General features: G+C 52.9%; 1 protein-coding gene across 1 annotated transcript; it reads right to left on the minus strand.

Annotated features, from left to right (window-relative positions):
* Window positions 1-12450: 12450 nt before the first annotated feature.
* CCR7 (C-C motif chemokine receptor 7) lies at window positions 12451-24820 on the minus strand. The gene is made up of 3 exons (XM_075116901.1): window positions 24695-24820; window positions 18269-18318; window positions 12451-16545 (listed from the first exon to the last, which is right to left on the minus strand). The coding sequence occupies exons 1-3, from the start codon at window positions 24702-24704 to the stop codon at window positions 15481-15483; spliced, it is 1125 nt and encodes a 374-aa protein (XP_074973002.1). The 5' UTR covers window positions 24705-24820; the 3' UTR covers window positions 12451-15480.
* Between the last annotated feature and the right edge of the window lie 29 nt (window positions 24821-24849).

Here is a 24849-nt window from a genome sequence, read left to right on the forward strand (position 1 = left end):
CTTGGCAGCCCTGTTTATTACACTGACCCCTGTGACCTGATACACAGTTCATTACCGCGCCCTCACCGCTTCGGTCTGCCCAGGCGGGCAGTGTCTGCGGGACTTCCCCCCGAGGAAGGCCGCCAGCACCGCCGCAGACCCCGCGTTCCCATCGCCAACTCCACTTTCTTTCACGACTGAAGTGTGTTTTTGCAGTTCCCCCCCGTGACCGCGCTGCCTGGAACCCTCTGTCACCCCCGTGGGCCCGGCCCAGACACCCTCAGCAGGGAAGGGGAACCACGGCAGGTGCAGCAGCAACCGCCGGCAGCCCTGCGCGCCCAGAGGCCCCCCGCACCCCCGAGGGCTGCCCGTGCAGCCCCCACCCCCCCGCCGCTGCACCCGGGCCCCGTGAGAAGCCGAGGCCGGCACGGCGGGGGCGGCAGAGCCGGGCTCCGCGACGCGGCCGCCCTCAGCCCCGCTCCCGCCACTTCCCCTCAGCGCGGCCCCCGCCGCCCGCCCCGGGCCGCTCCAAGCGGTGGGGGTGGCGCAGCCCCTCGCGCGGCTCCCGTCGCACACGGACGGCGCCGCCTTCCCACCTCCCCCCCCCCCCCGCGGGGCGGGAATGGTCAGTCCTGGTCACGTGACACCGTGGGGGGAAGGCGCTTGCCTCGTTCCCGCGGGAGGGTTGCGCTGCGCAGCGCGCGCGCCGCCAGGGGGCGCCCGCGCGCGGCACTTGGGGGGGGGGCCGTTGTGCGCGCGGGGTTGTGTGCCACACCGGCGGCAGGTGTGGGCGCACCTGTGCGTGCGCACGCGTGTGAGCGGCCGCGCGTGCGCCGCTGCGCGCGTGCACACCTGTTGGCGCGTTAAGCGCGGGCACGTCGGGGGACACGCACGTGACTGCACGTGTTTGTGCGCGGGGGGGCCTGTGGTTAATTGCACGCGCCTGCACGTGATCGCACGTGCCTGTGCGCGTGCAAGGGTGCACGCCCAGGACCCCGTGTGGCTCCTGCAGCGCGCACACAGAAGGCGTGCGCAAGCGTGCGACTGCGCGAGGGGACGCTGCGCGTGGGCGTGCGCGTGCAGTGTGCCTGTGGTGTGCGCGAGGCGTGTCTGGGGGGGTGCGGGGGGTGTCCCCTTCGCCTCCCCGCCACGTGTTTTGGCTACCCCGGCCTTTGCCATCCGCTGCTGTGCAGGGAACGTGGGGACCATGACACCGAGCGGCAGCAGCACTCCACGGTCCTCCCTGAAACACCGCCCTCGCAGCGCTTACCAGCACCGGCTGCGCAGAGACCGGCAGGAGGGGGCCGGGGTGGGCGCTGCCCTCCCGGGTGTCGGTTCAGCAATCTGGGGGGGCGTTTAGCAAAGTGGCTGCACCGCTGCTGTCTCGGCTCGCCCCCAAACGCGTGTTCCCCCACTGGCACGCTCTCCCAGATGCACGCGTGCTCGCCCCTCGCGGTCGGGCGCCGGGCTCTCGGCACGGAGCGCGCTGCTGCCTCGCCGTGCTGCGGCGAAGCCACCTCCCGTGGCATCTGCAGACCTGTAAATGGGAACGGTCAGGCACGCTTTTGTGGCTTAAATGGGGTGAAATCCATCACCCGCTCCTCGCGGCAGGAGCGGCGTGGGCTCGCCGGGCTGGGCTTCCCTCCGCTCTGCCTTCTGCGGGAACAGGGGTCCCGCGCCGTCCCCGCGGTGCCGGCAGCGCTGCGTGTCACACGGGCGGGCCGCGCCAGGCCTGGTAAGCTCCGAGCGCTCACGGCCCGCGATGCGGCGGGGAGGACACAACGGGAGGGCGATGCTGAGCGGGTGTCGATGGGATCTCGACCTGCCTGGTGGTATTTGGCGCGGCATCGCCAGCTGTGGGTTTGCAAGCCCTTCCCAGAAAAGCAATAAGAAACCTCGCACCACGGAGCTCAGCCCTCTCCCGGCTGCCTGGAGGGTGTTTATTTTTGTCATTAAAAGGCAAGCATGTGCCTCTCTGCTACCCTGCTACTTCTACAACTGCCTGCTGGGGATTTTAAATTATATTTATTATTTTATATTTCATTTATGTCTGGCGGCTCTTTCATGCTAGAGTCTGCACAAACACGTAGTCTTTCCTACTGAGTTTACATCTAGCAGACAATGGATGAGAGAAATTAAGTGCTAATGGCCCCGTTTTATAGCTCGGGAATTGAGACCTGCTGTTCCTCAGCGTTTGGTCTCGGATCATGCGGGGAATGTGTAGGCAAGCTGGGAAGGGAACCGCATCCCAGGCGTCTCTTCACGCAGAGGCGTTCAGGCTGCTGTTTCTTCAGAGCCTGGGAGGAAGAAGCGATCGGGACTCACTGAAATGGGGAGGAACTGGTTCACGAAGCCACGCCGTGCCAAGAGCTCTGCTCGGGAGAGCGAGCCCCGAGGGTGGCGGCAGAGCACGGAGCAGGAAAGCCCCGAAGTGCCTGGAAAGGTGGTGCCAGGCCGGGGGTGGTTGACAGAGGCCCTGCGAGAGCTTGGCTTTGCGCCGCTGCCCGGAGCCTGTCGAGCCTGGGACCGACGCTTGTGAGCGTTTACTGTGCAGGGAAGGCTGGCGGGTGCGCGTCGTGCAGGAGCGCCCCGGCCGCGGGGAGCGCTTCGCCCGGGAGAGGAGACTCCGGAAAACGGGAGCGTGGCAGGCAGGAGGTGGGGTGACCTCCTGCTCGAGTCCCGCAGCCTTACCGCGGTTGCTGGCAGCGTCAGGAATCACGCAAGGACTACCTTCACTGAAACGAAAGCTGTGGGAGCGGGTTAGAGTCCTCCTGCGGCTGGAAGAAGAGCAGAGCAGAGACAAACAGGGTCATGCCACCCCCTGCTGCCAACCCACTGAGGCTCTGTTGTCTCCCGCAGCCTACCTTGCGGCGCCCGTGCCCGCACCTGGGTGCTTGACTGACGTCAGTGATAAGCTCAGAACGTGGCCCTGGCTGCTCTGTGGGCAGGCGTAGCGTAACCCGCAAACGACGGCGTTGGTCTGGCCTACCGCAGCGGAGCCTGGCGCACAAACAAGCCGTCATCCCATTTATCATTGGGTCCCCAATTTTGTTGGGGTCTGCTTGGACATTTTTTAGAAAGTAGCAGGAATTCCTTGCCTCTTGCACATACCCTGCTTTTTAATGGTCTTTGGAAAATGTGTGGTGAAACATCTCTTCGGCTATAAGCAGGTGTGTGGTTCCTTATCTGTTGCACGCATTCTGGTTTGCGGGGGAGAAGCGAGTTGGCAGCATCCCTGAGAACAAAATATTGAAGTGTTTTTGTGAGGGGGTGTGGGGAGACTTTCCTTGATAACCGATTTTATGCCACTGTATGTTTATTTCTTTAAGGTTTGGGTGGGTGGAGTGTGGGCTGTAGCCCTTTCAGGTAAAAGCCGCCTGCATAGGTGGAGCAGTCTTTGTTGTTTTTGTTCATTTAACTTCTGCAGAAAGCCACAAAGAAAGGACTTATTTTCTATGCAAACAGGGGAAAGAGGCATTAGCAGAACCAACCCACATGGAGCCGGGGAGGTTTCAGTTTGCAATAAGCCTGTTTGAAGGTGAAACGGAGGTAGCGGCTTCTGCTGCCAGTTACATTCCAGAGCCCTGCGATGCACCCTCCTCCTTGTTTGGCTGGTGGAGCCCCTCCACAGCGGGGAAGGATGGCAGATCACAGGGCCTGAGCACTGCGAGCATGTCAGGTGGAAGAGGTTTGAAATATGCCTTGAGAGCAGCGATCGCCCCGGTGTTAGCTGCCATTAAAAGAAATAACGCCTACAAGTTAAATTACGCCTCGCCATCATTGGAGGAGCGTAGAAGCGTAGGCTTCACAGGGTGAGCACCTGAGGGGTCTGGCCACCCCCCTGAAATAGGTGGCTGAGATAAGCACGTTCCTCCACTACCTGAGAAATAGTTCAATTCTGTAAGTTTTCACGTGCATGTCTGCTGACAATGTTTGGAATTGCTCCGTAACGTAACACCAATGATTTGTTAGCATGGTGGGGCTTTCGGGAAATAGAAACTCTCTAGCAGTCAGCACAGGTACCATCTGCTGTGGAAAGTTCTGTTCTCACTTCTGCCAGCTGCGGCTTTCCTACGGCGCAAAATTTACACCTCTGCTAAGTTTGCTTTCACCTGCATAACAGTGAATAAGTCTCTGAGTCATCGAGCGAGGCCTTGGCTGAAATGACAGGTTTTTTTTCTCGGTTCATCCACGAGAGCGTGGAAGCTAAGGCTCTCCGCTGTTCTGTAGCGACCGGGAAGCAGCACAGCGCGAGGAATTTGGCTCATTGTGGGGTTTTGTAGAAGTTGTGGTGATGCTCCAGCCACTGGTTTTCACAGCGCTGCTGCCGCAGTGCAGGTTCCGGCGCTGCACGTGACGGTGGAAGTTAGAGCTCTCCATGGGTTAGATCGGGGAGTGATTAAAAATCAGAATGAGGCCTCGTGGGGGAAAAAAAAAAAAAGGTGCGTTTGTAAAGTTCAGTTTAAAAAAGCGTCTTTCTTTGGCTGCCTGAAGAATCGCAGCTCCCGCGCTCGGAGGGAGCTGCCCTCCGCTCGCGCCGCGGCTCACGCAGCTGAGCGCCGAGGCAGCCGCAGCGCAGTCTCCCGCAGGGTCGTAAACGGCAGGAGGTGACTGGAAAAGGCCATTTGTGTTTTTTTAAAGTTGTCTAGGAAATCTGGGGACAAAGTTTGTGGAAGGTGATACATGGGAGAGGTCATTTCTCTGGGAAGATGTGGGAAACGTTATGAAGATTAGTGTTCAAAAGGGGTTACTGAAATCACATGGAGAAGGCACAGGCAGTCTGATTCAGAGGTAGAAATAAAGTGAATCAAAGCCATTTTAAAATCACTTCCAGTATATAAGGTTGGAAAAGACCTCTAGGATCATCAAGTCCAACCCTCACCCCAACCCGCCCCGTGGCCTCCTAAGCCATACCCCCGAGTGCCACATCTACACAGTTTTTGAATCCCCCAGGGACGGTGACTCCCCCACCTCTCTGGGCAGCCTGTGCCAGGGCCTGACCGCTCTGGCAGGGAAGGCATTTCCTTAATATCCAACCTAACCCTCCCCTGACGCAGCTTGAGGCCGTTTCCTCTCGTCCTGTCGCTGGTGACTTGGGAGCAGAGACCAGCCCCCCCCTCACTCCAGCCCCTCTCAGGCAGCTGCAGAGAGCGAGAAGGGCTCCCCTCAGCCCCCTCTTCTCCAGGCTAAACCCCCCCAGCTCCCTCAGCCGCCCCCCAGCACACTTGTGCTCCAGACCCTGCCCCAGCCCCGCTGCCCTTCTCTGGACACGCTCCAGCCCCTCAAGGGCCTTCTTGTCCCGAGGGGCCCAAACCTGAGCCCAGCATTCGAGGTGGGGCCTCCCCAGTGCATTAAATTAGACCAAACTAAAATGACTCTACTTTTTAGCCTGATTGCCCACAGAAGACTTTAATATGATTCAACTAATACCGTTTGAACCCATGCCTTTATTTCAGGGGTAAGTTTTCATGAGTTTTTCCCGGAGTCCCGGCTCGGTGGGCACAGGGTGGAGCGTCTGTGGTGGAGCATTTCTCAGCCTTTCCCACACGGTGTCAGCATCTCTCAACGAGAGGACTGTGCTTGGTCCTGTTCGCTTGCGGATTTACGCAGGCCATAACCAGAGAGCAGAGGTTTGGATGGGAGCCTTCTCCCAAGAAGAGCGTGCTTTTTCATCTCCTGGGTGACAGAAGGCAAGAGGAGAGGAGAGCAGCTTGGGGGAGGACGCGGAGGAGATCATGGCGCTGGTCTCTTAAGAAATCACAGCTTTCTCTCTTGGCTCTCTGCCGGTCACTGGCGCTGTGCGATGATCGCAGCCAAAAGGGGACTGTGACCGTGGACTTGTTCTGGCTGTGCCATGGGTCACTTGGAGCACGGGGAGGTTGTGAGGGTGCCTTCTGTTACCTGCTTTTGCAGATAATCTGTACTTTTTTGTGTCTTCAGATGGCTTCCCCTTGCAGGAAGGAGGTGTTTTCATCTTGGTTACTCGTCACTGACGCTTCATTTCATAGTGTGCTTCAGGCAACGTGCCATGACCGGCAAACTTTATGCACATCTGAAGGAGGAAATGCCATGTGAGGAAAGACTCCTTTTGTATTACTGATTATAAATTTTGAAACCGAAGATCACCGTTACTGCTTGGCAAGGAGATACCTCCCTCCTTCCCAGAGGGCCGTACAGAATCTGGAGGGCATGGCCAGTTGTTCGGGCCATGGGGCGTCTCGGACACGTCCAGGCTCCCTCCTGCTTCAGCTTCTCCTGCCCCTCTCCCGTCACACGTGTTTTGCATGGCTGGAGGGAAGCTGTGGTGTTACTCATGTGCAACGGGTCTGAGACACGGCTGGCTTTTGGCTGCTCCTCACGGGCTGGCTAGACCATGATCCCGAGGGAGGAAGACTAAGGCTCCCCAGGGAGACGTTACCGCCGCGCTGTCAGCGGGCCGTGGAGCCGAGAGCTGTCTGCTCGGCGTGAGCTGGTGCAGACCAGGTCACGATGCCCTGCGTGCTCCCCGCCGTAGCTTAGGAGCCGGTCTGCGGGGTGGGCACGTACCAGAAGCCCTAAGTCCCCAGGGAGGAGCCGCAGTTCCTCTCGCTAGCGCATCGTCTCCGCGCCCTCTTGTGCAGGAGCAGCAGTGGGCCTGATGCTGGGGCGGCTGTCACGAGTGGGGGAGAGCTGTGCGGCACGGCCGCGGTGCTGCAGGACGATGCTCCACCACCTCCTCAGGAGCGGGGCAAGCCGGTGCGGCGGGTGCACGTCCAACGGGTGCAGCCCACGTAATGCCCCAGACGGGGTGCCTGGCTGAGGAGGCAGGCTCTGGCAACATTTCAGGTCTTGCTTGTGGTGGCGTGGAGACCTTTTCTGTTGATTGTTATCTGTAGCATGCTTCAAAACAGCCTCCACGTCTCTGGCTACATGCCTCTCGGCTGTTTGCTAGGTGGTGCAGGCAGTACTGGCATGTGAGGGGTTGCTCATTTGTAGATGGGTGTGGAGGCCCGCCAGAAGCTGCTGGCAATAAAGACATTTTGATGAGTCTTGCAAGGACCCGGTTACTCGCCAGGTCTGCTGCAATCGCACCCACGGCCTGGGGGGAGCTGCGGCTGTTGGGGTACAGCTCTGTGACTTTCAGTGACCCTCAGTCTCTGCAGGCGGTCGAGTCGTGGAGTTTGAGCAGAAGCACCGTAGCTACCCGTGACCCTCTGGCAAGGCAGACAAGAATCAACTGCGAAGGTGTTAACCTCTTCAAAGGAGTCTTGTGCAACTCCCTGTTGAAGAGCAGGGCTGAGCTGCAGAGTGGCAATTGCTGCTGGCTGTGTTAGTCATCCAGAAAGAGACTTGTTTTCCCTTCTCCCCCTCCCCGCCCTGGCACAGGGGTAGAGAGTCTTTCTCACTGCTTGGTGCTGCCAAAACTTAGAACAAGAAACGCGTTATCTCCAAGGGAATCGGTCACCTCTCCCCTAAAAACACGAGCTTCTATTTGTGCAGCTCTGGCGGTGAGATTTTGCTCCGGTGGTGCTGAATTTTGCTGCGGTAGTCCCCGGAGCCTGAAACCAGTTCTGCTGGGAGCCGTATGCAAACACGAACACATGTGTGCCTTCACACCTCCTTCCACATTAACGTTCGCGTGTAGCTGGGTGATTCCCTGACAATCAGATGCAAAGCGGTGGGTACGCTATAGAAACCTGCAAGGTTGCGCTGACAACCTGTGCTAGTTACGCCAATCAACCAGGGAGCGGAGGCTTTGTACCCCCCCGTCACCGTCTGCGGCGGGGTAGCGTGCTCCTGCTGCAGGGGGGGGATTTTTACTTTATTTTTCTTCTAATTAAAATTGGTAAACCAGAATGCCTGAATTTCTAGACCACAAGAAGGCCCGCGGGATGAGGATCTGAGGAAGTCACCAGTGGTAGCTTGGTCAGACAAAGGTTTTTTTGGGTGTCCGACCCAGCACCTTCACTTTCAGACAGTTGGGTGGGAAACAGGGTGCCTTTGCCGGGTGTGTGACATGTAAATGCTCTCGTGTCTCTTGGAAATGAAGGCTTGAAAGAGTCTTTCGGAAAGGCACTTGGACCGGTGAGTCACTTCTGCCTGCAAAGATTTTATTTTTTACAACCTGGTTAGTTAAGGTCATTCTTAAAGCACCTTTTTTTCCTTCTCTGGAGCATTCGGCCGCTTGGAGTGTGGTCATTATACGAGTACAAGCCAGGACATCGTCCCAGAGGAGCGCAGCTGTTGAGTTTTACACTGCTGCGTAGCCGCCAGGGCAGGTGGGGACTGAAAAGTAGCTGCATCTGTCACCGTCCTGTCACTGCACGGGGCTTCTGCAGCACGGCCGGGGTCCTTCAAGCCCAAACAGACACCTGCATGAAATCCATCTGCTCTTGCTGCAAATCCAGTAAAACTCTCAGCACCTAGGGGAGAACGCGGTGGTTCCTCTTTCCTCTGTTTTTCAGGGGTGCGCGCGGTTGCGTGCCTGTCGCTGCTGGGGTTTTACCTCCTCCCCTCTCTCATGTGGCATAACAAGAAAAATTCGTCCCAGCTCCCAAGGTAATGCAGGGGCTTTTCACAAAAGGTCCTGTTGCTGTCAGTGGATTTTAGACCGTGCTTCTAGTTAAAGAAGAAGGAACTAGAATCGATGGGAGAAGTTCTGATTTTGGTACAGGGCAGCGCACGCAGACTCTGAATCCTGGAAGGCCTTTTGGACTGTTTATTGCACTGGAAATTACTTGCTCTTTTCCTGTCCTGCAGGATGATTCTAGACATCAGAATTGTCCTTCAGTCACGGAAATTTCCCAATAAAGGCTTAATCACTCAAGAGTTAGGGTTTTGTGCAACAGCGCTCATCAGCAAAGAAAGGAAAGTAAATATCTGCTTGCCATCTTATTTTAGACAATTGAATTAAAAAAAACAAAGCAGCAGGAAGGGAAGTTAAACTTTCGGTTCCTGCAAGCTGAAGATTTGCATGGGTTCAGCAATGACAAATACATGAGATCATGCCTAGATTGGCTTTGCATCTGCCATGCATGTGGTAAAGGTGAACCAAAAGTCTCTGTACTTGTTAGGACCTGAATAAGATTTTTGTGGCAGTGACAGGTGTTTGTGTAATATCAGGAAGATTTGGCTCCCTGCTTTGGGTAACGCTCTTGGCCCTGTAAAGAACTGGGCTCTTACTGAGAGATGGAAGCAAAAAGCAGCTTTCAGTGCAGCTCGAGGATGGGTCAGCCGGCTGCCCAGAGCTGTGCGTGTGCTGCCCTGAAAACTTGCAATTTCTGCAAAATCTAAGCACGTGAGGTCTGCTTTTTTGCTCCAGCGTGAGGGCGGGAAGGCTCCCGCCCATGGCACTGGTAACAGAGCTAGGTACTCCTGTCACTACTTTTGCAAAGCGACATTTTGTCTCTGGTTTAGTGCTTGGGGGAGAAGCGCAGGAGCGACTCGGGTCCCTGCGGAGCAGAGCTAGGGATACGACCCGTATTTCCTAAGTCTTGTCTGAAGTTTTAACCCCTGGATTGGACTGAGCTTCCCTCCCCCTTACAGCACCGCTACCAGGAGCGTGCAAACATTGACGGTACCGCGGCTGCGTGTCCTTTGGGTGGGATCGTGCCGCGCTGGTCCGGAGGGTCATGCCAGCACTGAGCAGGAAAAGGCCTGGTAGAGAGCAAATGCTGCTAGGTAATTTTTTTTTTCTCTAGTCAGCCACCGTCTTTTTTTCATCTTCTTCCACCTTTCTCATCATTACCTTTTTGCACTGCGCATTCAGCTATGAATGCAGATCACCACGAGAACTAAACCGCCCGTTTTGTGAAGTGTGTCGAAGAAGAACTCAGCAAAACCCTGCTAAGATCCCATCCCTGTGTGTATCTTCTGTTTTTATGGTCAGCCACATCCGAAGCTAGAGAGTTACTCGTCATGTTACGCGTCCATTCTCTCCTCCAGCCCCGCCAAGCGTACTCTCATCACACTGGGGGCTGTAAGGGGGGTACGGAGGTCCAGCAGCGGATTTGCTGCTGTCATTAAATGCAGCATGACGCTGTTTATCTAGTTATTTTTCCTTATATTCCAACAGCATGTCCTTGGCCCGTCCTTTGGGCCAACAACAGACTCAGAGCTGGTCCCGCCACCTTCTCATCCATAAAAAGTCTCTGCTTTTCAGTCTGGCCCTTTGATCGACTTGCTTTGAGGTTGCGACGCTGCTTGTGATGGTGCAAACACGGGGCAGCTGAGGTCTCAGCTGGCTTTAATTTCCCCAGATCCATCTTACGGCGACTCAGGTAGGAGGGGAAAAATCCCCTGGAGTGGGGAGAAGGCCCACCCCTCCACCCCTGCCCCTCTGGGGGAGGCAGCCCCCGGGCAGGGCAGCTCTGCTGACGAGCTGGGGAGGAAAGTAGGCGGTTGTGCGAGAAGTTCTCCCCTGAGATCTCACACCTCCACCCCCAGAACAGGAGTTTGGGTTATTTTTCCATATAAAAGAAGGTGTGGGGAGAGGAAACCGTAGCCCACTCTCGGCTATTCTGATTGTTGCAGTATGCCACCACCCTTCCTCAGCAGCCACGTGCGTTATTTCTAGGGTTTCTTTGCCTCATTTAACTCCAGCTTGATCTTTCGTAGGGTGAGGAGGACTTTCCTCCTGCAGCTGCCCAGGTGGCACATCAGAAACCAAAGCCGTGCCTGGAGGAGCTTCTCCCTCACCGTCGTATTAATCAGTTCATTCGCCAGCAAGCGATGGGAAGCAGGGCCTGGGCAGCACCAGAGGGGAGAGGACAAACCAGTGCCTGCTCTGCGATGGGTGGAAGGGAAGCGACCGCCCTCGAGGCTTCGTTTGTTTATCCCCTGCCCAGCCCAGATCTGCTTGGCACGGAGGGCTTTTAAACCGTAGCTTAAAAATAACACTAGCACACTTGCATAGATGAAGGACTGGCGGGGAAGGAGAAATTATTAGCAGCGATACTTTATTTGCTGCAATGAGGAGTCTGGGGCTTCTGAGCGACCAAGAAGAGGGTTGCAGGAACCACCTGGAGTCCACGGGATTATGACTGGGTGGTAGATGCCTCTCCTGCTGCCTGGCCGCTTTCTGTAATGAGGCTTTATTAATTAACTTCTAATTGAGACTGAGATTGGTCCCAGTCCCCCAGTGAACTGTAAAGGGAAACGTCTTTCTCTGTCTTGCTGGTAAAGGGTACTAAAATGGGTTAAATCTGCCCTAGAAATGCACCTTTTTTTTCTGTAATAGAAGCTGTGTGATATGGCTGGGATATTTGTGGCCCAAGCTGAGATCTCGCACGGTTGCTTGGTGGGCTGAGTTTTACTGGTTTAAATCAGGGTTGTAAGTCAGCGTTCCTGATTTCTAAAAATTCAGAAACTTTCCTGTTTAAACATTTTTTTCACGGTCACCTCTGAGAAGCGTAGATAATTGCTAAAAGCTTTCTTTTACCAGAAGTGGCAGCTTTCTGCAAGATGCAAGTTCTGGTTCGTATTCTGTGCGCTCTAGCTCGGAGCTCCTCCTTCGGCAGGCTGCAGCTCTTGCACAAATGAGCTCCTTGGCCGCGGGGCAGTCGTGACCTCTGACCTAGTTGTGGTAAGCGAGACCTAATGTTTATTTAAGAAGCCGGGGAGTTAGACTGTTATTATCTAGAGTTTTACTGTGGTGCCATGGGCTTGAGATGCTCCTTATCGCCACTTGAGCCTCTGGGCTGGATGCTGAAACTAGCCTAATACTTTCTCTCTAGCGAGAAACCGCGAGAGGGGTGTGTTTGGTGAAAGCAGACATGGTCCTTAGTTTGGCACTCAAACGTCAAGCTTCACGTCTTCTGGTTTTCTTTGAGGTTCTTTTCTCTTTGGTTCCATGGCTGCAATTCTAACACGCTTTTTGTAAAGGATATTGATCACTGCCGTGTGCCTTGAGGCATAAATTGTCTGGGGAGGTCAGGAAGAACTGTTCTGTGCACGTTAGTCGTGCCACCTGGGCCTGCTTGAGTTGCAGGGCTGGATTAGACAGACAGCTCCTCTCAACTAGCCTGGCTGCTACTGCTCTGACCGTGTTTGTAGGTGTCCTGGCTGTGGCTGCTGCCTCCCCCCGTGAGCAATTTGCACAGTAACGTGGTATTTCATTACTGACTTTTTAAAATTAAAAGCGAACAATAACATATGACAACATAAAAGCTTCTCCCATACCCATGCACATCAGGTATGTGCAGTGGTGGAGCAGTGATAAGGCAGTTGGGTTAATCATTAAAGTAGATATTACTACTTAATCTATTGATGACTTGTTTACTCTAGAATTCATCAACAGATGAAGTGAACCAACTTTACTCCCAGCTGGTTTATTTTACGCCCTATTTTTCTGCAGGGCAGTACTGAAATGAAGCTAGGATGATCAGCAAACAGCTCTTGGCAGGACCAGAGGGGTGTGACACAAACCGTTATGATCCATACAAGATATATCGTATGGAAGAAATAAAATGGAAAAACAAAGGTATTTTTTTTGAAATTGTTATAATTTATTTTACACAAACAGCAAAATACAGTCAATTTTCAGACTTTAGTGGGGAATCTCAGGTTAGGGTCCTATGCCAATGTTAACAGGATTCATCTAAGTAAGTGGCAGATTTGTCCTGTCCATTAAATAAAAAAAAAAGCCACACACTCTGAAGTCACCACTGTCTCGCTGAGGAAGCATGAGATGCAGCTGTCCCAGGCGATGCTTTCAGTATCTCACTCGCATCGAAGCAGCTGCATGTTTTCCTATTCAGAATGCTTCTAGTCGATAAAGACCTGGAGAATTTTCAGTTTGCAGAAGGGGACTGGCTTTTATCAAATAGGAGACAAATACAATTGCGTGTTCTGGTGAAGCAGTTTTCCTTGCTAGAATAAGTTAGGTGAATGTGTTTTGCATAAACGGTTTTAGTTAAAGCAGTGTATTTTCAGGGTACATTCATGTACATATTTAACTCTTTCTGTGTAAAGCAGCTTTGCATATATGAATACACGTTAGGAATATATTATTACTGATGAAGAAAACTAAAAAGACCCTGTCTTATGGGTGTTCCTTGCTCTGGCAAAGTTCTCGTGAGCCGAGTGTCTTGCCTGGGTAAGGACTGTAGGAACAAACCAAGAACAGATGATTCAGTGTCAGTCGTAACCCCCCATTTCATGTGACAGAGAAGCAGCACTTCTGTACGTGTTACATGGATGTTATAAAAGAATACGCGTTGAACGGCTGGATGGGATTGTGCTTCTGCACAGACAGGTAATGCAGGGCAGAATGTGCTTTCTTCCCGAGTCCCAGCTCTTGGCCAAGTCCCGTACCCCAGAGCCAAATGGCTTATGAAGAAGAATTTATTTAATTATGCTGGCAGCCGGCTATATAACTGGCACCATCATCTCAGAACGAGTTAATTGAATTCTTTCCCTGGAAGGCTGATTTTAATTCTCATGTCTCTAAAGCAATGTTTTCGACCTACGACCCAGAGAGTTCTCTGTATCACACCTAATGGAGCCACGTATGGCATTGCAAAAATATAAATGTCTTTTTAGTAAGTGTGTTTTGCTCTGCGTGGCTCTGTTCGTCCACCGCAACGTGCCTTACAGGTTCCACCAGGCTGCTGCTCTGGAGGGTGAGGCTGTGCGCCTCCGCCTGCTCCTGCCCAGCGCCGAGAGCCGTCCTTGGCCAAGACCCTTCGCGCTGACGTCTGGCTCTGGGGAGAGCTGAGCGCTGTGGGGATTAGAGCAGGCAAGTCAATAACAGATGCAGGAACAATTGCAGCAGCTCCTCCCCAGTGACATTCAGATGTCCCGTGACAGCAGTTCCCAGGGTATTCATCTGTCAGTAGGAATCTTTGCTCTTCCAGTAAATGCACCAACTGGTGCTACGTTCTGGGCTTCTTTTCAAGGTCTTATTTTACATGACAATAATCTGTTGTTCAGCTGCCATGTTCCTTTCAAGTACGTGACCCTGGCAGTAATCTTCAACACGTGACTGTACTTCGCATTTAAATCAAACCACGGTGAATGGCATCCTTATTAGTACTGACGGTATGAATGCAAAACACGTTTTCGATAGCTTATAAGTGAAATGCATATCTGACTCAAAAGCCAGCTGCTAAAGTCCTTCTAGAAAGACACGTTGATTGGGAAGGGAGAAGAAAACCCACATTCTTGTTTATCTTTTGAGGTCAACAAGCAATAGCGGAGAAGGCCCCACACGTATGTGAAAATCAGCAGACTGTGTCCACAGCAGCTGATAAAGCGAGGTACAGGCAAGCTCCGGGTACCGGCAGACTGAAGTGCTTGGAACGTGGGCACAACTACCTCCTGAATTTGAGAGTCGTGCCTTGAGGAATGCGTACGGATTTGCCCTGGTCTGGCACCAGTCCACTAAAGCACGCGCTTTATATCAAGCGAGTGAGCGAACGGTCCCTCAGCACATCAGGAGTAAGGATGACATCGGGACAGGCTGGATGGCTGAGTGTTGGAAACATACATTAAGCACCTGGCTGGATTGGTGTAGAAGCATCTGTTTCTTAGTTTGAGTTTGCATGCTTGGCGACTGGAAAGACATCGGTTATTTGGAGCTTGTAACTGATTTGTTCGTGTGCAAAAAGTTTGACTCTAAACTGTGCTTCCTACCCCTGCGTCAGCCTCATGCAGGCAGGTGCCCTTTCAGAAGCTGAAGGAGACTTTATTTCCAGAGGGGAGCAACCTTTCTAAGCAATTCACGTCAATGTCGGGATGCAATAGCTTGTGCTCCTTAGGATGCGCCTTCTGAGTGGGCGAAACACCAGAAATCATTGCTACAGGCAGAAGCGAGGTGGAATTTGTACCTTTCCTGACAAATGTGTAGTTGCCACACTCATACACCAAGTTATGGAAACGATGTATGCCATGCATATGATTCAGTATGAGCTATGGAAATTTCTCACTTCCCGCGGGGGAAGGCAGAGCAGCGCGCTGTGCCGGGGTGCTTCGCAGCTTACGTTATGTGCTGCATTACGCTTGGCGCTCGAGGCCGGTGGTGCTGCTTGGTCTTGAAGACTGAGCCAGTGCAGCAAGCGTAATTTTTGTAGGTATGGAAGAGCGATAGGTAGTCTTGTTGAAAGCGACGTTCAAAGCAAGGACGATGCTCTCGGAGGTTCAGCTCTGAACCAAGCAATTCCGCTGCACAAACGTCTGTTTCTCTTGGTGTTTGTTGCTTTTAAGGAAAATGTTCTATTCTGAGCATTTCTTATTTTGATAGGAAAGACTAAAATAAAGGTGAAACGGCATGATAAATTCTGGACTCACCGGTCTTCCTGTCCCTTGCTTTGCTGTTAGTCACAGCTTTATTAAGTCTCTTCATCCACGGAGTATTGGCTAGCGGTGCGCGTTGCCTGTAATGTGGGGAGGCTTCTGGGTTTCCCGCTACGGCTGCCTTTCCTACAGTAGTGGCAAGTCTCGCTCTACCAGTAATTCAGAATAGAGGAAGTGTAAAAAACTAGTCCAGCCTCCAGCTTGGTCAAAGCCTGCCTGGAGCTCGGCTTACGGGGAGAAGGTGGTGGTCGTCTCTGTCTCCATGGCAAAGGAAAACCTCTTGCTCTCGCGGCAGGTGGACAGCTGCCAGAGGCGCTCCTGGCTCAGGCAGCCCAGCCCCTTCATAAGCTTGGAGAGGTCGTTGCGGAATTTGACGCCGATGAAGGCGTAGAGAAAAGGATTGAGGCAGCAGCGGAAGCAGGCCAGAGTGTAGGTCACGTCATCCGCCACGTCGAGCTGCTTGCTCTCCTCACACGAGCTGGTGTGGTTGAAGGCTGAGATGGTCTTGGCCAGCATGACACCGTTGTAGGGCAGCTGGAAGACAATGAAGACGATTACCACGGCGATGATGACCTTGATGGCTTTATTCTTCTCAAAGTTGCGGGCCTGGAGTAATGTTTTGATGATGATGAGGTAGCAGACGGACATGACCAGAAGGGGAAATAAGAAGCCAAAAACCATTTGGGAAACTTTGATGCCGGTGTTAAAGGCCTGCAAGTCACTAGCGATGATGGAACAGCGGGGATGGCTGTCTGACTGACTTAGACCACTGTGAACCAGCTCAGGGACTGAGAGGATGAAGGCCATGACCCAAATGAGGATGCAAGTGACCTTGCTAATGAATATCATGCGGGGACGGAAGCGGTGGGCTGAGGCAGCCTGAACGATGGCAAAGTACCTGTCAATGCTGATGGACAGGAGGAGTAGCATCCCGCTGAAGAAACTCATTCTGCAGATGCAATAGACAGCTTTGCAGGCAAACTCCCCAAAAAGCCAGTGCATGGCTGCACTTGTGGCCCAAAAGGGGAGGGTCAGCAGGAAGAGGATGTCTGCCAGAGCCAGGTTCAGCAAATAGATGTCCGTCATGGTCTTGAGCCTCTTGAAGTAGATGTAGGTGAGCATCACCAGCCCGTTCCCCAGCAGCCCCGTGAAGCAGATGAGGGAGTACATGGCTGGGAGGAAGGCAGCGCGGAAGTTACGGACTTCCTCCTTCTCGCATGGGATCTCGAAGAGGGTGTAGTCGATGGTGGTGTTGGAGTCGTAGTCATCGGTGACGTTGTTCCCGGTGCAGAACTAAGAGCAAGGAAGAAAAAAAGAGTGTATTGGGACAGGTACCGTGCCCCACGGGCCCGTGTCAGGAAGGGAGCCTGGTGCCGGCCTGAGAAGCAGGCGAGAGCACGTGGCCACAGAGAAGTCCCGGGGAGTTCCCAAGAGTCGGCGCCTGCCAACATCATGAACAGAGTTGGCAAGGCCTCGTGGCTGAAAACGTTCCCCATCAGTATGTGGGGTTTGGGGGTTTTTGGGGGCTCAGAGTGGGAATTCCACAAGAAATGTTTAGTGCTCAGCCAAAGTAACACCTGCAAACTCTCAAATGTGTGGCTGCTTTCCAGAGTGTTTCAGGACCCACATACAGCTATACGTACATAGCCAGCTGTCGGACGAAATGGGAAAAATAATACGTCCTCCAGCGTTCCCCTTCTCTCAGCAGGGATAACGTTTCCTCTTGACTGGCTCTACTCCTTAGCCATTTTCTACCTTCAGTATTCCCTCCCTTTTCCCATCTGAGCTGTTCCTGTTGCTCATGTCCCCTTCTCACTTGCGACAGGGCTGGAAGAGGGTTGTGTCTGTGAGTGGCAGCAACCTGGCACGGCGAGCGCCAGCGTCCCCCCGCGCCTCCGGGTCCCGCTGCCGTCCTGTCCCCCAGCGTGGGGTGAGCCTGCCGAGTGCCGGAGCGGTGCTGCGAGCAGAGGGCCCCGTGGGAAGACAAAGCTGGAGCCTCCCTGGGCTGTTTGCTCTGCTAAATTAATAGAGGTGTCAATGAAACTGGGAGGAAACACGGAGAATGAAGCAGGAAACTGTTACTCTGCCGGCATGGACACGTTGCCGGTGTCTCATTCAGGCCCCTGCCCCTGATTTAAGTTCTGATTATTCTCATTTCATCTTCCTACACTGCCATAATCTACAGGGCAGAGTGAACTTGTGGTATCTGTGCCCTGCTTTTTTGTGACTTATTAGTCTCCAGTATCTTCTCTCCACTGCACAGAGATGAAAGGTTTCCCCTGGATACCTCTGCTGTTATCACCGAGTATCTTAGCGCGCTCTCCATCTCAGGCAGGCTTGGCTTTCACCACATCCTGCCTGCTATCTGGAGGCATGCCACCAGAAGTGAAAGGGAAAAGAAACAGACTGCAAAGCTCTCCCTGCTCTGCTCATCTCAGAGCCTGGGCTGGGGGCCATGGCATGGCGGAGGCTGCTCCTGTGATGTGGGAGAGCGAGTGCCGGGGCCAGGCCCGTGGTTCCGGAGCAGGTCACGGCGCAGCCCGGTGCTTTGGGTTACTGGTACTCTGAGCAGGAACGGGCGGAGGAAGACGCGGGACTCTTCCTCCCTGGGCATGTGGTCGCTTCAACACCGACCTCCGTTAATGCCCAGCACTGTCCAGGCATTTGCAAAGAGCAGCGAGCTGGCTCTTCACAAGCACTCGGCGTAGGGTGCTCTCGTCTTTCCTGGAAATGATCATTTTGGTGCTAGAAGGGGACTCGGTTGTAACAGTCCAGGCTCTCTTAAAATCTCAGTGTATGTCATTGTTTCTGTTCTCTCCCTGTTTTCACTCCTTTTGTTTGTTTTTTTCTCTGGCTTCTAGCACTGCTCGGCTGTCTCACCGCCCGCCTCCGTACGGGCTGGATCCTCACCGTGAGCAGCCGTGTCCCCACACATCGCTGCAGGGCTGTGGGTGGCTGCTTTTACCCACAACACAAACGCAGCTGGATTTCAACAATGTTGTTTTTAACAGCTTACCTGAAAAATTAGGGGAAGGCTGAAAACAAGGGTGACCTTTAACTGCTTGCCTGTAGAAGAAGGAGACACTGTGTTAGCGTTAGCAGTTGAGTGGGGGTTTCCACACGATGCTCGCTTGGGAAGAGCAGGAGCAGCATACTTGACCATGGCATTCCCAACCCTGCAAAGCTCCCAGCAACTGGGTAACCTAAAACCCGACGAAGATGCTGACGGGATAACCCAGGATCACATAACAAGTTACTCTCAGAGCCCAGATGAAGTCTCAGGAGTCCGGTGCCTCCAGTTCCATCTGTAAAGGCTGACAGCCAGAGACGGTTAACTCTTGCATAGTGTAACAATTTTTATTTTATACATTTTTTTTTCCCTCCAGACGGTCAGCAGCCCATCTCCCGTGCCTTGTTCTGAGCTGTGAGGGTGTAGCATGCTCAGCCCATGTAAAAACATACAGCTGTGAGTGCAATAAATTTGGCCCAGCTGTTCCCTGACAGCGCGGTGACGGGGCAGCAGAACAGGAAAGCTCTGCTCCCTGCAGGATATACAGAACTGAAGCTGGCTGAAATTTATTGCTTGTCTCTAAATGTCAGAGTTGGCTTCTGCTGCCTTTGGATATGGAGATACAGGATGGTGACAGCTGGGAGGAAAAATTAAATTCAGAGCCACATGTGATAATGGTGAGAGCAATCTCAGACAAACAGCTCTTCCTGCTGTGGTTAGCAGAAGCAGAGAGGCCAGTGAAAGCTTTCTCTTTGCTCTATTTAAAGCACATACCAGCACCTACCTCAGGCAGTTGCGACTAAAACTGTTCAGGCTAGAAGGTGATCTGGCAAGTGTAAGAAATCCCTCACCTCCGCTCTGGCGTGAGCAGATGTGCCCTTCCTCGAGGGGGGCTGGCACGGGCTGTTCTGAGCGTGATGCCGCTGGCCCTGGGATGCCTCTCCAGGCACCGGCTGGTGACCCCTGCCGCAGCCCCTCACTTCCCGGCTCCGGGATCACTGCACAAGGCGGGGGCAGAGGCAGGAGATGCCTTTGGCTTCAGCTGCCTCTTTCTTTTTGGGGGTATGGCTTTCTCTCCCTGTGGACAAGCCTGTTTGCTCATAAATTTGGCCGATGCCTTTGCCCCCCTCGTGCTCAGCAGTCTGTTGTACACAGCTCTGTTCTGGTTCTTTGCAGAGCTCCTTTGCAGCCTTTCCTGCTCCGCCAGTCTCCTGCTCAGGTGCTGCACTGGAGCAGGGTGATGGAATTCCACTACATCAGGAAACTGCGACCCTTGTGCCAGTGTCCCCCCTTTAAGTCGCGTGCAATAGCGTCATTAATAACAGAAATAGTTACTTTGGTATCTGTGATAGGAGATGCTTGTTTATATGTGAGCGGTGATGTGTGGGTGAGAGGTCCTCAGCCACGTGTGAAAAAAAACCCTCCTCGCACTTCTGATGCCCAGCGCCCGTATGCGAGCGCCCCACTATGTCTCGCGGAAGTCTGTGCCTCGCCTTCCTCCCTTACGTTCGTCTTTCATACTCGTGCAGCTGGGTGCTTGTGCTCAGACACCCCTCACCTCTGAATCCTCCTGGGGGAACCTGGAAGGTGTAACGGTGCGTTAGTGCAGCTCACAGGCAGGAGCGGAGTACGCCCAGGTTGGGCTGGAGGAGTAACGGGGAGGCTTGACTATGTGCCTCTGTATTTTCTGTGTGTCCGACGTCTTTCACTCTGACCAGTCCCAGACTGCAGGAAGAGGTTTGGTGAGCATCTGGTGTAGTTATCTCTCCCTTCGAGCTGCTGTCTAACTTTTGCATATTACACACAGGAAACACACTGAAAGCCCAAACCACTTAAAACTGCCGGGTGAATTTAAGCAAGCCTAGACTGTAATTGCCCTCGTGGTCTGGGATGCAGGCGTGGGGTCCGTGACCTCTGCAAAAAAAAAACCCAGCCAGTGGAGCCTTCAGTCCGTTCCACCTCCTTAACAGCCTGGTTTCCAGGGGACTCCCTGGTGCTTGTGTGCCCGCCCGTGCCTGTTGGTGGGCAATAACCACCTCTGCCGGCGCAGCTCGGCCGCACCGGGCAGGGGCTGAGGCCTCAAGGGCAATTAACCACTAAGCCGTACAAAAGGAGGCAGGGGAGAAGAGCCACTCGGTGCACAGAGGAAGGGCCCCAACCTCAATCCCACCCCACCAGTGTTTTGCTCTTGGCATCGCTTGGTTTGCATTTTCCTGTCGTCTCACGCAAAGGACGCGGTGCCGCCTAGTGCCAGGCTGCTGCACCAGCACGGCCCGCCCAGGGCACCCGTCCCCCAAGCAGGTACCATCTTGCTCTGCTTTTTGCTTTTCGCATCAACCCTTCAAGCCCCAGGACCAGCCCAGGCCTTGCCTGATCTGAAAAGTCATGAGTGCACAGCCCCGGTGGGTTGCTGGTCTTTTTTTTTTTTTTCGTTTCTGTGAAGCACCTAACGAAATAGGACTGATGAAGTGACTCAACTAACGATCCTGAAACAGTTTAGCTAAGTATCATTCCTTTGAAGATCTAAACGCTCCCCCCACCACCTCCCGGTTGCTGTTTCAAGTGTCTTAAATGTCAAATGATTTTTCAATATAAAAAAAGCTTGCACTGTTTCTTCCCCGCTCTCTGTCCCTCCACCTCAGCTTACGCAGATGCAAAGGCATAACCAGAGAGGCTTTGTGGCCTTGTGGTCCTCCCGCATGGGTCTGCTGAGCGAGTCCTTGCGTCACCAGTTTCAGGCAAACTGGACCAAATGCATTTCTCCCTGCGGTGCTCTCGGGGGTCCAGGGCAGCGGTTTTGGGGGGGGAAAAGGAAATGAGCTGCAGAGGGGAAATGAGACACGCTCTGGGAGTTTAATAGGCAATTTTAAGTAGCTTTCTTTTCTTTTTCTTTCTCTCTCTCTTTTTTTTTTCTCCTCTGGCAGTTCTCTGCTGTGGGTATTTTCCTAAAGTTTTGTTCCTCAAAATATTAAGAAAAAAAAAACCCCTCTCAAAAGTCCCCACAAACTGTTGAACTATAAACCTCGTTTATAAAAAAGGCAACAAAACCCCATTACAGCAAATGAGTCAGACACGTTATGAAGGCCCGTGTCAGCCCCCACATTCCTCAGCTGGCGATGCACTGGTTTGCTGCAGTTCTCAGAAGCATGCTGCTGCCCTGCAGGACGTGGGAAAAGGCGGAAAGGAGGACTGCTCCGTGTGAGCGAAAGAGGGAAGGGGTCTGCTCGCTGCCGCTGGTGGCAGGGCATGGGGAGAGGGGTCAGCAGCCCGTCACTTTTGCAAATCATCCTCCGCAGAGTAAGCCCAAGGGGTGGGGTTCATCCCCTGAGCTCCAGCCCTTGACATCGGGTCACTTGTTCAGGCTCCCTCGATAGCAAAGGGACAGAAACAGGTGTTTTTAAGGCATGGCTCAGCTGCCGCGGGGCAGGCGTCTGGGGTGCAGTTCGTTCCGTGCTATGGCGGAAGGGCTGGTGGGTGGGTTTGGACAGATGAATCCCACCCCGTTTATCCGAATCTCCCTCAGCGACCAGTCCTAAGCAAGATAAAAGCAGCCCCGGGGGGAGCGAATCCCCCCAGGCGGGCCCAGAAAAGCTTCTGACAGCAAGAAGTAGTTGGTAGCGGAAAGTCTACCCAGAGGAGGAAAGAGGGGCCGGACCACGACCACGCAGGATGGTTAAAACTGGACAAAATCCTGCAGAACGGAGCACTAGGCCAGCTGCTACCCAAGCAGGCCAGGCTCTGACCAGGGCCAGGGTGGAAGAGCAGCTGCTCGCCTCTGCTGGTGCCCGGGGGCGCACGGAGGGGAAAGCCGGAGTCAGGGGTGCTTTAGGGAGCATTGGCAAAGCTGAGCAAGCCTGCCCTGGCCAAACCCTCGTGGTGAAAGTATGTTTTTCTGTTGGCCAGAACTGCAAAGCAGAAGTTTCAGTCTCGAGCACCTCAGCACATGTGTAGGCAGTGAGTAACATACTGTTTATATCTTTAAACGTGTAACAGTTTCTGGTGCCTCTTCACCATCAGCATAGTAGGCTTTTGGGGAAAGAACCGGATATTTCTGAGAAAAATTAATCATACTTACATGATATAATGACTATTGGCAGTTAACAGCTCAGTGCCTGCTCTCCCCCCCTTTCCCCTATGCTTCTCACAACTGGCAGAAGAAAGATACCATCATTTCAGGAGTGAGCAGACCCAGTGAAACCAAGTTGTGCTTTTTTTTCATGTGTTCATAGGTCTGTTACAGAAGAAAGTTAATAATTTTCTGCCTCCACCACTTTTAGGAAATTGTGAATCAAAAGACAAGATAAGAATGAATTTTTTGACTTGCTTAAGTGAGCCAGTCATGTTTCCTATATAACTGCTTGAAAAAACACAAAACAACAAAACAAAACAACAAAAGTAATGCTGGGCATCTTCCAGTGCTGTGAGATATTCTTTTAGAATACAATAGTAGGACAAAAAACCCGAAAGCAGGAAAATTATCCTACTCGTCTTGTCAGGTTCTCACGGATTCTTTTTTTTCCTGTCACAATTAGCCCTTACCAGTTAGCTAAAGTCAGAGTAACCGCTGCCCCCCCAAATACTGAACCCCTTAAAACAAGACGCCTACGGAGCACCCACATGATGTTGCAGGGGCCGAAAGTTTAAATACGAGCAATGTGTGGTGACCAGGTCCAGCTGGGTTGTGGTGTGTTGGTTTGGGTGCAGGGATTCCAAAACGCAGGGGTTTTGCTAAGCCACTGATTGCCAGAGGCTGTGAGGATGCTTCGTCTGCTCCTGCCCTGCTTCTGCCTGGTGGGTCCTGCGGGACCCAGTGCCTCCAGCGTGCACCGCACAGGAGCGTTCTGCTTCTCCCGTGTCGCCTGAGGGGCTGGGAGAGCCCCCCGCTTCCTAACCCAGCGCAGGGTTCAGCGCCGGCTGCACCGTCCATGGCTTCCCATGGAGACGCTGCCCGTGGGCCACCCCTCTGCCTAACCCAGAAATCACTGCAGAGCCTCCAGGAGGAGGAATCCCTGCCTGGAAAAGGGCAACTAGTTTGAGGGCCGAAACAGCAGACAAAGACACAAGAAGTGGTTATTTTCCCAGCTGGCCCAGACTAGCTCTCTGTGGGATTTTCCATGAGTCACTTTTGGTTTTGCATCTTAATTTCTTCAAAAAAAGAGAGGGCAGTACTCCCCCTTCTTGTGCTATCTACATCTACACCTCTCACCCCAGGGAAGCCTCTCCCATCCTGGTTAATTTAAGGCTTTGATTTGAAAGTGTCACAGAGAAAAGGCAGCGACATCTCCCATTTCATCCTGTTACAAAGCTTAATTCATTAGACCTGGAACAAGGCTTTACTGGGATGGACCCTGCGGCTACTGCCCATCCCTCTCACCACGCGAATGACAGCTCTGACCGTGCTCTCTGCCACGGAGAGGTGTTGGCTGTACTCTAGACCCAGTTTGGTTAATCTGGTTATAAACTAGCTTACCCACCTGAGCTACTGCAGGTGTCCCTCTCCCCTGCACCTCTGTCACACTGCGATTAGTGTTTGCAAATATTTGAGCAGTAAAAAGATAAAAGTAAGTAAAAAAGGAATAAATCTTACAGTCTTAGAGGAAAAAGAGCCTGCATCTTAGCTGCCACACCTCCAACCCACAGTGCCATTTCCCTCCTATGGCCACCCACCTACTCAAGCTCCTGGGAGCTGGTGCCCGCGGAGCCTTGGGTGTGGAAGAACAACAAGTGGCAAAAGGAAATTTTGAACTTTCAGCAAGAAACAGAAAACAACTGTCTCGTGCCTCCTGGGCTAACGGGATGTCATGTGCCGAAGAGAAGATGCTTCTCTCGCTTACTCGCTCTTCCCGCATGCTGCGTGCTGGGGTAACCCAGGGGAGGACAGAGCCGTGCAAGCGCGCCGCACTGGGCAGCAGGGCTGTTCCAGCTCCGAGCAAACGCAAAGCCTTCATTTTCGCAGCAAAGTTTTGTTGCTGCAGTGAAGATATTCATTAATAGAAACAATTTGCATAAGACTAGAGAGACATAGGCATCAATAAACTCAGATATGCTTGCTCCTAATTCCTCGATTTATTCACCGAATTATAATATTGCGAAGGAGATGGCATTGCCTCTCTTATTTTTTATGAAGAACATGGAAGAAAAGATGCTATTCTTGCATAATGTCTACATTTGCTCTGGGAGAGAGCAGCCCCTTGAAATAGCCTCCAAGCCCATTTTTTGTGTGTGTTTGTTTCTGAAGTAATTGAGTTTTTTTAACCTGTAAAAGAGAACTTCGGGGTTTTTTTTTTAATAGTAAATAGGAGGAAGATTAAAACCTTTTTTATTGTCTAATTACTCTGCAAAAAGTGCTTCATCCCTGTGCCATAGGGCATGAGTTTAGGCATTATTAATAAAGCTGAAGACAAAGCCAGGGGCTGCAGAACAGGTACTCACCGCCATCCATGGTCTCGTTTCGAGCGGAGATGAAGTCACAAGGTTAGCAAGAGCATCGCATGTTCCTGTGCAACCTCGACACGCCGCAGCTCCTGCCAGAGACCCTTTTTGGGAAACTGACTTTTATACTTCCTGCACCTCTGCCAGAAGCTCGT

The sequence above is a fragment of the Phalacrocorax aristotelis genome, chromosome 23, assembly GCF_949628215.1.
Source record: "Phalacrocorax aristotelis chromosome 23, bGulAri2.1, whole genome shotgun sequence".
Lineage (NCBI taxonomy): Eukaryota > Metazoa > Chordata > Aves > Suliformes > Phalacrocoracidae > Phalacrocorax > Phalacrocorax aristotelis.